Below are 12,500 nucleotides of genomic sequence, written 5' to 3'. Positions count from 1 at the left end.
AACCAACATTTTTCTTATTCAATTTTCTCTTGCACATCATAAAATTTAAAGAAAATGAACAGTGTGTTGAAGAGCATGTTTTGCGAAAGAAATTATTTATCTCTAGAACGTTTGGGTGATAAAAAATATTTTTTTGTGTTGGTTAGGTGTGAAGTTTTGGGGAAAATCCTGAAAATGGCTGGTAAGGAAGAGAGTTAAGGTTTTGATATGTAAACAGAGCTTGCTATCATATGAGCTACCATCCTGTAACTGACAACCCTCAACGTGGCTTGACAACTCGGCTAACGACGACATCAACCTATGACTCACACACCACCCACACACCACCACCCAAAACCACCCACACACCACCCGCACACCACCACCCAAAACCACTCACACACCACCCACACACCACCACCCAAAGAAACCCACACAACACCCACATACCACCATAAAGCACCCACACACCTTCGTCTTCTTCTTTCAGCTCATCCCACATGCAGGGTTGCCAGAATGAAAGCCACATCTCCATGCATCTCGGTTTATAGCATCATCTTCCTACAAGCCCAGTTTTTTCATATCGTCTTTACCTTATCCATCCATCTAGTCTTCGGGCGTCCCTTTTTCCCTCTTTCACGCTATTTGTAAGTCCAATACTTTCCTTCCCACGTACTCCCTTTCTCGTCTCTTTACATGTCCGAACTATTTCAATCTATCTTCTCTCATCCTTTAGTGATACATTCTTCACTTCGGTCAACCTTCTAATTCGTTCATATCTCACTTTGTCTTTTCTTGTCCAGCGAATCGACAATCTCAGCATCCTCATTTCTGCCACCTCAAATTCTATATCTTGTTTCTTTTTTGTAGCTGCTGTCTCTAGTCCATATAACATTGCCGGTCTTACAACTGTTATTTTCCCCTTCAGCTTTGCGGAAAACGCACCCACACACCACTACCCATAAACCATCCACACACGACACCCATAAAGAACCCAGCACCCATAAAGAACCCACACACCACCACCTATAAACCACCAACACACCACACCCATTAACCACCCACACACCACCATCCATAAACCACCAACACATTACGATCCATAAAACACCCACACACCACCCATTAACAACCCACACACAACCCCACATCACCCACACATCACCATCCATAAACGAACCACAACCCACCCATTAACAACCCACACACAACCCCACACCACTAACACACCACCACCCAAAACCATCCACACACCACCATTCATAAACCACCAACACATCACCACCCATAAACCACCCACACAGCACCCATTAACAACCCACACACAACCCTACACCACCCACACACCACCATCCATAAACCAACCACACACCACCCATTAACAACCCACACACCACCCCACACCACTAACACACCACCACCCAAAACCATCCACACACCACCATTCATAAACCACCAACACATCACCACCCATAAACCACCCACACAGCACCCATTAACAACCCACACACAACCCTATCTATTTATAGCCCAACTACATCAATTAATCATGTGACACGTGAAAATAAAATCTAGACAAATTAAAAAAAATATTTTTTCTCTGACACGACCATCACGCGGAGCGTTTCATCCCTGAACAAGATGGCTGCTCAAGGGTAATTAAAATTTCATATCACCATCACATTTTTCAACCCAGCAGACGTCTTTTATCTTTTCCCTTGGGGAATACCTGAGAAGGACAGAATCCAGACGCGTTAATGAAATGTTATTTGTCCATCATTCCCATTAAACTATTATCATGTGTCTGTTTTATCATGGCGTAGCACTGGTGGCTTTTGATGGAACTCTATCTATCTATCTATCTATCTATCTATCTATCTATCTATCTATCTATCTATCTATCTATCTATCCATCTATCTATCTATCTATCTATCTATCTATCTATATATCTATCTATCCATCTATCTATCTATCTATCTATCTATCTATCTATCTATCTATCCATCTATCTATCTATCTATCTATCTATCTATCTATCTATCTATCTATCTATCTATCCATCTATCTATCTATCTATCTATCTATCTATCCAATCTATCTATCTATATATCTATCCATCTACCCATCTACCTACCTATCTAAATATCCATTTATCAATATAACTATTTATCTATCCATCTACATAGACGATCTCTTACATGATGAGGAAAATTATAATGAAAATAATTACAATGACATAATTAATGTTTGCTTAAAATGAAAACAAAAGTTAAGATTATCGCCATTTTACTCTAAAATGTTGCGTCAGTTTTACTCTGATATTGTTTTTCTGAATACGGTTTTGAAAAATCCACTGTATCCTTTTTGCTTCTCAATTCATATTCATAAAATTTTGAAAGTCTACATATAACTTTTACTTAGCCCAACATGAGCCACAAGTCTTCGACATTCTGTCCTGTCCTCCATAAGTGTGCGCAGCTCTCGGGTGTTGTCCATTCCTGTTTCATCTAGCAGACAGTCAATGTATGTTTTATTCTGCCTGCATCTGTATCTGGTTCTCTCGGGTGGTTCCCATAGCATATGATTGCTTGCAATCTCCTCCTTGTGTCTCCAGCAGTGCCCCGCAAGTCTCAGTCTTCTCTTTTGTATCTTCGAAGTCACTGGGGGATTTGTTTTTTTTTGTGTATGTGGAATGTAAAAGATTTCCAATGAAGAGCCAGTAAAATGATGTGCGTTTTTTGTGACCACCGCAATTTTTGTGGAGTAATAAAGACTATTACAAACAGGCACTGAACTATTTTAATTATTATACTGCTGTACTGTGGAAATGAACATAGATCGAGACGAATCTTTTGAGTCATCAACGATCAAAATAGGTCGGGCCGATAAAGTCTGTTGGTGCGCGGAAATAAATCTGGCAACAGGGAGGCCAGATGGCGATTCCCAACGTCAAAAGACAAGACCTATCATTATCGGTACTCTCATTATTCCCAAGCAGATTCTATAGATACTCATGATAGAATTACCTTGATTAAAAAAAAGGTTTGTTTGTATCTCGTATATCAGGCTGTGATCTTCCAATACTTCTTTTCTCATTGACAAAAATGTTTCATGGGCTGTACGGAACAATTTTGACCCCCAGCCCGATCTTGAAAAAGAATATATATATATATATATATATATATATATATATATATATATATATATATTTTGTATATATATATATATATATATATATATATATATATATATATATATATAATATATATATATATTATTATATATATATATATTTATATATATAATATAAAAAGTAAAAATAAAATATAAACGGGATCACTCATTTATATGTGGCCAAAACATATGTTTCTGTGGCTTTCATCAACGTCGTCAGTTGGCATAATATTTTGTTTTGGTTGGGGACGTTTTTCATCGAATAGTCTACGGTTTTTTTTCTTCAATGTTGTGAGTAGTGTGTTGGCTACTAATACCGAGAGTGCTCAACTGTATGGAGCTTGGTATTTATGAGTGTTGGTGGGTACTCGTAGGTATATATTATATATATGTATGCATATATAAAGAGTAAGATCAACTAATATTTCGTCCAATACGGCCGTTTCGACATCCGAATCGTCCCTTCAGTTGTCAGTACAGTTGTGCAATCGCACAACAACCGACTGAAGAGACGCCTCGGGTGTCGAAACGGCCGTATTAGACGAGACGTGAGTTGATTTTACTCATTTTATAATGCTCTTAATTGTTAATTTATTGAGCACTGTCAGAAACAGGATATTCCTTTAATAATAATAATAATAAAAATAATATAATAATAATTATAATAATAATATATAATAATAATAGTAATGATAATAATAATAATGATAATGATGATAAAATAATAATGATAATAATATAATAATAATAATAATAATAATAATAATATAATAAATAATAATGATATAATAATAATAATAATAATAATAATAATATATAATAATAATAATAATAATAATATAATTATATTATTATTATTATTATTTATTATTATTATTATTATTTATTATTATAATGATGCTGCTGTTGTTGCTGCTGCTGATGATGATGATGACGATGATAATAATAATAATTATCTATCTATCTCTCTATCTATCTATCTCTCTTTCTATTTATCTATCTATCTATCTATCCATATCTATCTATCTATCTATCTATCTATCTATCTATCTATCTATCTATCTATCTATATAAAATATAGATGCAGTCACTCACTTATTTATGGCCGAAACACATGTTTCATAATATATGTGTGTGTATTTGTGTGTGTGTGTGTGTGTGTGTTTGTGTGTGTGTCTTTGTCTCATTAAAACTCTCACTCCATTTCTAATTAACAGCTGGGGAGTAGATAAGAAGATTAACATAGCGATACACGATATGCTATTAAAATATATTGATAATTCATTATCGATCACATCAGGGGGGAGGGGGGGGGGATGTAACCTGAGTCAAATGGATGTTGTTCAAATAGAGACGTTTAAAAAATCGATTAAATGAATAACTAAAATATATCGAAGTGACTATTCTCATCCCCCTAGTCTAGGATGCTAGTCTTCATAATAGTAGTCCACAATTGTTGTATGTTTAATCCAAAGGTTGTAATGCAGTAATTTTTTAAGTTTCTTGTCACAAGTTGCACAATTAAAAAAAAAAAAATCAATCAAATTCAAATCGCAAAAAGCCGGCGACGTTTTTTTCGGTAATCCAATCGGCCAGTGGGGGGGGGGGGGGGGGGGGGGGATGAGAATAGAGGCAGCCAAAATATATATCTGATATAATTAGACCGCATTTACAATTGGATTCAATAGTCTGATGTCACGCCCCCCCCCCCCCCAGCAACAGCGGCCATCGTGGTTCTAAACAAAGAAGTTCTGTGCTTTTATTCTTCATGCTGGCTAGAACTTTTCATATGTCTTGTGATCAAAATGTGTAAAAGTAAAAACATGATCAGATTTATGTTTTTTCTTCCTCTGGATACGCTTTTAGGCTCATCGGATAAATATTTCATCAGGGCGTCCGCCTTTGTTCCGATAGTTTAGAGCCAGTTACTAAGTTACCATGCGTCATTACGAGGGAAGTGACGTCACGACTATTGAAGCGTATTTCAGTTTGCTGGATGTCATTATAATGGTTCATTTATTCTCTAAGCTAACGGGCACTTATTTACAGGTCTGATAATCCAATTCCCTATGGGCTCAATCTTGTTATGGAAATATTTTTAAAATGTCGTAAAATATTGTCCATTACGACAATGTTAAGGGGCAGCGTGGCTCAGCGGTGCGGTCTATGTGGTCTCGTGGTATGACACTCGCTTTCGGATCGGAAGGTCCTGGGTTCGAGCCTCGCGATCGGTGCATAGTTGAGTCCTTGGAAAAGACTCTTTACTCACATTCTCTCACCGTACTCAGGTGTAAAATGATAACCTGGCCGTTAACAGCGTTGTCTTTGTCCGAAAAATTGTAATATCGCCTAATAGGCGTCATGTCCCGTTCTACACGTTAAATCTTGCTGTTGACCACATTTAGTGGATATTGCGCTATGTAAAGCTCAATTAGTTTTTTTTAATTATTTTTTTTTTGCGATCTTTGCCTCGTACCCGAAAGGTACCGAGTTCGTCACCAGACGCTGCGCTGTGTGGCCTTAAGCAATTTGAGGCGCTGCACTACGGCTGACGCCTGGTTTATTCCAGTCTTTCCTTGGAATAGAACCAAGGGACAAATTTCCCCTGTGGGATGAATAAAGGGAATTTTATTTTTTATTTATTTATTTTAAAAAAATGTTAAACAAGGCCCATAAGTGGATCCGGATGTCAGACCTGCGTATATGTATACGTCGCTTCAAGCAGATTCTAAAACGAGTGAAATCGACGAAATTGCGAGTTTTAAAAATTGTTTTTAAGATCCCCAGTTGGCTGATTCGCTCTCACTTATCCCTTCAACAGACTGTCTATTTACGATAACAGTAAGAGTGATCTAGTTTTGTGTACGAGAGTACATTCGTCTGGTTGGCAATACAAGTGAGTAATTTACCTAAACGTAAAGTATTGCAGAGCACAGATTGATTGTGAGACGCCCAACTATTATAGACAGTATGCGCTTGGCTAAGAAGCTCACAACATTGCCATCCGGAAGAATAACGGACCAACACACAAAACTATGTGTAACCATGAATTTTTATAGTCTTGTTCATACAGGCTAGTGAGAATTACTCTTAAACGTGGGCGGCAAAAAAAAAAAAAAATAAACAAGCCCCAAAACAACAACAAAGACCTGAGTGACGTCATCTCCGTTCTATCTATCGTTTGTTTCACAATACATGATCACACATTTCGATTTTCGATTTGTTTCTCTCGAACCATGTTATGTATTGTCACGAACATTTGCATCCAGTCTCAAATTGAACGAGACTAGACCAAATGAATCTAAAATATAAATAATGTAACCTTTATGCTTGTCACGCAATCGCTAATTCCCTTCATGTTTTGCGGTGTTTTCATTTCTACCACCCAGAACATTGGAATTTTACAGTAACACATACAACATAATGTTATAAAGACTAACTTTTTTTTCGGACTATGCATTACATAATGTTTTAAAGTGTTGCTGTGTAAACTGAGTGCATTCAATATCCTCTCCTGTTCATGAACAATTACTGTGCCATAGACGCTATATATAGATGGAATGCGCTTGGCCAAGGAGTTCACAACATTGCCATCCGGAAGTATAACAGACCAACACACAAACTCTGTGTAACCATGAACGTATATAGATAGTATGCAGATGACGTCACTCAGGCCTTTGTTATTGTTTTTGCCATCCGCGTTTGTGAGTTGTTCTCACTAAACTGTATTAACCAGACTATAAAAGTTCATGGTTACACAGAGTTTGTGTGTTGGTCCGTTATACTTCCGGATGGCAATGTTGTGAACTCCTTGGCCAAGCGCATTCTATCTATAGTCAGGTTAATACAGTTTAGTGAGAACAACTCACAAACGCGGATGGCAAAAACAATAACAAAGGCCTGAGTGACGTCATCTGCATACTATCTATATATATTTCTGTAATTCACTCACAACAAACACATGAAGCACACCAGCAAACAAAACTATGTGTAAACTAAAATGCTTATATAACTTTTCAAACATTTCATTTAGTGAGACTTGATCATTCAAATGCTGTCTAAAAACAATAACAAAAAAGTCCGTGTGTTTCTTTTTACTTTGTTGATAGAAAATTGAAAGAAATTTTAATTGGATTCAACAGTGGTGACGCCACTTCCCTTGTAATGACGCATAGTAACTTAGTAACTGGTTCTAAACTATTTAAAAAATGGCGGACGCCCTTATGAAATACTTTTCCGACGAGCATAAAAGTGTATCCAAAGAAAAACACAAATCTGATCATGTTTTGATTTTTATACATTCTGATCACAAGACATGTGAAAAAGTTATAGCCAGCAGGAAGAATAAAAAGTATCGATTTTTTAGTTTAGAACCAAGCTTCTCGTTGCTGGCGGAAGTGACATCAGGCTATTGTTCCTATTCCGAGAAAAAACGTTCACGTTCGAATTCTGTACGGTTCGGCAACTAAAACGAGTGATTTGCACCGTAGCCATCGTAATGTTATAGCCTGACACTGAAATCCAAAAGGACTGGCAGTTTGACGTCATTATTTGTTTTTTTGCACCGTCTAGTGAGTTGTCGTTAGTAGAGCTCATGGAAACAAGTTATTTCATTGGTTGAACTATTAAATATAACTCACGATTTGTTTTCTTTTGTGGCCAAAGACTGGCATTTTGACGTCATTTTTGGTCAGTGTCAGGCTATAACTTTACGATGGCTACGGATGCACTCACTTTGCTATGATAAAACAAGAGACGGATCGGAGATGAAAATGAATGCACTCCGTTTACAGCCTATGCTGCTAAAAGCTGTCGACTATAAAAAGTAAAGAGGAAAAAAAAAGAATAAAAACAGACTAGAAAAGACAAAAACAAAAAACAAGAGCATTTATATAGTGCAATATCCACTAAACGTGCTCAGAGCACTTTACAAAGGGTCCCTGGCCAACTGCAACACTTAACATGTAGGACGGGACATGACACCTGTTAGGCGATATTACAATTATTTTGGACAGAGACAACGCTGTTAACGACCAGACACTCATTTTACACCTGAGTACGGTGAGAGAAAGTGAGTAAAGAGCATTTTCCAAGGACTCAACTATGCGACGAGCGAGTGTCATACGACAAGACCACATAGCCACACGACATAAGAACTGCCGTCTATCTGTATTGCACGTGATATATTCTATTCGTGTTTTTATTGTTTTCATTATTAGCTGGAGAAGGATTTTGAGTCCAAAACGTTGCGTGTTTTAGTATTCTGTTCCTTTTTGGGAGTTATTATATTTTTCATTTTGGTTCATTTTCCTTTCGTAAAGTGGGAAAAACGAAAAAGATGATGCCTCAAATTCTTTTAACGTTATATTTATTTTAATTAGATTAGTGGAGACCCGCAATATTTGCGGAGAAATAAAGGTTATCAGGAACATACGGTCATTGACTGTTGACTGAAGTGAAGAATGTATCAAAAAAGATGAGAGAAGAGGTTGAAATGATTCGGACATTTAAAGAGACGAGAGAGGGAGTACGTGGGAAGGAATGTATAGGACTTACAATGAGCGGGAAAGAGGAAAAAGGGACGCCCGAAGACTAGATGGTGAGATAAGGTAAAGGATGATATGAAAGAACTGGGCCTGGAGGAAGGTGATGCTCTGAACCGAGATGCATGGAGATGTGGCATTCATTATGGCAACCCTGCAAAATGCGGGATAAGCTGAAAGAAGAAGAAGAATAAGAAGAAGAAGGTGTGTGGGTTTTTTATGGGTGGTGGTATGTGGGTGGTTTACGGTGGTGGTGTGTGGGTGGTGGGTGGGTGCTGATGTGTGGGTGGTGTGTGAGCCATAGGTTGATGTCTTCGGTAGCCGAGTTGTCAAGCCATATTGAGGGTTGTCAGTTACAGGATGGTTGCTCATATGATAGAAGGATAAGAAGAAGGAACAGACGGTCATTTATTATACTTATTATACTACTGTATAGCGGGAGGGGGTGGGGTGGGGGGGGGAGGGCGTAGTGGCCGGGCGATTAAGGTATTGCACTGTGACCCGGAAGGTCCCGGGTTCGAGCCCCGCTTCATGCACTTTCGTTTTGTTTTCCTTGGGCAAGATTATTAACCCCCAATTTGCTCACTTGGACCACATGGGTGATTCCCGTTGCGAAAGGGCGACATTTTTGAAAATATATACTACTGTATTGTATGAAAATTGTGGCTTTAACATATTGGTTTTTAATTTCTTTTTGATATTGGAATAATCCTCCCAACAACAAATGGGAGCGATCTATATTCATGTTTTCGTCCAACCAAGTCATTAATCAGATGATTTGTTGCTGTCCAAAGATTGGATATTTATTCAGAAATGTAAACGACCCTGCTTTGTTTATGAAAGTTGTAAACATACCCATGTGTCAAGCTGAACAAAATGACCAATCGTGAGGTTAGATATTTCAAAAACTGTGAACACTTTTCACTATGTGGGTCACTTTGAGCACATATTCCAATGTGACCAATGACCTCGAGCACATTGAAATGTAATAAAGATCATGCCCATTCACAAAGTAAATTAATATTTTCACATTCTTTTTCTCCATTTCCAGATTTCAACAGATCAATAATGTGATGAACTGACTCTGCTGCCTTAAGACACAAAAGGAAATGTAAGATTTATCTTCAAGGATAAAAACTTCAAAGTGACAAAGTATCAAAGATTTCTACTGTTTTCTGGCGGGTTTATAGATAGAACGAAGATGACGTCACTCTGGTCGTTGTTATTGTTTTTTTTGCCATCTGCGTTTATGAGTAATTCTCACTAAACTGTCTCAACCAGACTATACACGTTCAATGTTACACATAGCTTCTGTAACTTATTTGTGCTCGTCATAAGTGTATTAAAGAAAATTTCAGGACAGTCAATGAATGTATCATAAAGTCACATGATCATACATTTTTGTAACTTTGGAGATTAGTTCAGTTCTTATTTATTTATTCTTTGTATTTCTTTATATATGCTTTGTATGTTGGCCTGTTAAAATTCCGGATGGCAATGTTGTGAGCTTCTTTGCCAAGTGCGTATTATCTATAGTCACGTTTGGGCTGGGTATGATCTCAACATTTTGGCCCACAGAATGCAATGAACAAATCTCATGAACTCAGATGTATTTTGTTGTGATAACGTTTTTACCAAGGTCTTCAATCTCATTGAAATGTTTTCTCAAAGAATTTTATCATTTTACGATCACCAATGATCAAATTCCAAGAATTCGTTTTTATACAAACCCTGACATAAACACTGGAAGTACCAACTCTAAATTACTGAAAAGAATAAATCTGATATAAAAAAAGATATATATTGCAAACATTGGTGGCCATTTTCACAGCCATGTAAGAATTTGTCTAACATTTCAAGGTAAAGGAACCGGTGTAAAGCCACAATGAAATGATTTATTGTTCCATTACAAACATTGAATGAAATCGTTTCAGCTTAAATAGATGTCATGCTACATACCCATTGTATCGTTTATATATCGCTCCAGATAATTGCTTTATGAAATATCTATCTATGAATATTAATGACATTAATCCTGCCCTTTTGTCCAATGCAGACTATGTCCCAGTCATTCGAGGGTAGAGTGAGAAGACGTCACTACAGTAAGACTATCTTACCATGACTGCCAGCTCGACTGTCTTATTTGCCGATTTTCGTCAAGACCCGAACACAGGCTCAATACTAACCGCAACGACTGCTGCCAACTCTATCATTCCGACCATCACCAAAACGTCTACACCGGCCATCACAACGACGACTACGACAACCTCATCTACAATTCAATCATTACTCGTCAATGCTTTAGATATCGCCAACAACAACAACTACAACAATTTCTCATCGTCACTGTCACCGTCATCATCATCATCATCATTATCCTTACCATCATCCCCATGCAACAGCAAAAACTGGACGGAGCCGGAGAAAATTATCTGGCAACCCCACGTCATCCAGCGAGTGACTACAATCGTGGTGGTCATGGTACTTGCCCTAATCGGCAACACCGCCATTATTCTTCTTCTCACTTGCACGCGATACCGGAAACGCCACAATCGGGTGAACATCTTCATCATCCATCTCGCCATCGGAGACCTCACCGTCTGCTTCTGCACGATGACCACGGAAATCATCTTCGTCGCCTTTGACCAGTGGGTCCTAGGAGCGGCTCTGTGTAAGATCTTAACCTATCTCCAACTCATAACACTCGCCAGTACCACTTTTATTCTGACGTCGATGAGTTTTGATAGATATCTAGCCATCTGCAAACCGCTGAGATATCGCGCTACAACTACAAGAGCGAAAAGATTCATTGCCATTTCGTGGATATTACCTTTCGTCTTATGTGTGCCTCAGCTGTTCATTTTTGTACAGACAGAAGAGATACGAAACTGTCGGACGTATTATGCATGTAAGAGTAGAGGATACACTGCCTTGTGGCAGAGGATGTTAAATTTTTCTTTCACAACCGTTTATATTCTCGTTATTCCAGTTATTCTCATCTCATTCTTCTACACTAGTATTGTTCTCGTCGTATCTAAGGCCAGTCAGGAGATAGAAAACGACATCACGAATACAACTTCCAGCAATCTTAGTCTTCGTCGGCCCAGCACATTTTCCGGCAAGTCAACTTTCCCTCGAGCTAAAATAAAAACCTTAAAAATGACATTCGCTATTATCGCTACTTTTGTGATATGCTGGACGCCATATTTCGTCACGACGCTAGTTCGTATCTATAGCAACTATAAGATTCACATTCCCAATTCTGTAATGGCCTTTGTAGAAACAATTGCGTTCGTTCAAAGTCTTCTGAATCCCATTCTTTACGGATTCTTCAACGTGAAAATCAAACGAAGCTTAAAGGATTTAATGTGCTCTAACAAATACAAAGAAGGTGTCCGAAGGTCTCCAAGTTACAATTTTAGAACTCCTGGTATGCTTATGTCAGTTTCAAGCGGTGGAGTTAGAGGTAGATCTAGACCTGTGTACGAAATGAAAATTTGCGCTAAGACCCATTTGCAGGAGCCGATTATAACGAACAATCCTTCGGTATCGAGTAGCGGTAATTCCCAGGAACGTTCTCTGAGAGGTTCGGCGGCCGTATTGACAGAAGAGAACAAGAATGGAGTAAGGTTGAGGGTTCGATTCCCGTCTAGAGAGCCTTACAAACACGTATCTACGGAGGCCTTGGATTATCATTATGGAAAGTCCGAGTTTTTGAGTCCGTACGATATTTTCGGGGTACCCGGTTCCAAGGGAGCACAGCATAGATTGTACAGACCTCGATCTCACCAACAATTATACAA

The 12,500-nt window shown here is 38.1% G+C and overlaps 1 protein-coding gene across 1 annotated transcript in view; it reads left to right on the top strand.

Moving 5' to 3' along the window:
• The window catches only part of LOC144978178 (gonadotropin-releasing hormone II receptor-like), a 64,878-nt gene that overhangs the window by 51,729 nt on the left and 649 nt on the right, over positions 1 to 12,500 (top strand). The window contains exons 2-3 of the mRNA XM_078923896.1: positions 9,749 to 9,808; positions 10,754 to 12,500. The exon at positions 10,754 to 12,500 is cut by the window's right edge and continues 649 nt beyond it. Of these exons, the coding sequence (XP_078780022.1) occupies positions 10,816 to 12,500 (1,685 nt within the window). The 5' untranslated portion in view covers positions 9,749 to 9,808; positions 10,754 to 10,815. The remainder of the gene's footprint in view (positions 1 to 9,748; positions 9,809 to 10,753) is intronic.

The sequence above is a fragment of the Berghia stephanieae genome, chromosome 8, assembly GCF_034508935.2.
Source record: "Berghia stephanieae isolate SIO BIC M18660-M18661 chromosome 8, UCSD_Bste_1.3, whole genome shotgun sequence".
In the NCBI taxonomy this organism is placed as follows: domain Eukaryota; kingdom Metazoa; phylum Mollusca; class Gastropoda; order Nudibranchia; family Aeolidiidae; genus Berghia; species Berghia stephanieae.
The sequence above is the reverse complement of the archived record's forward strand: the minus strand, read 5'-3'. Positions and strand labels throughout refer to the sequence as shown.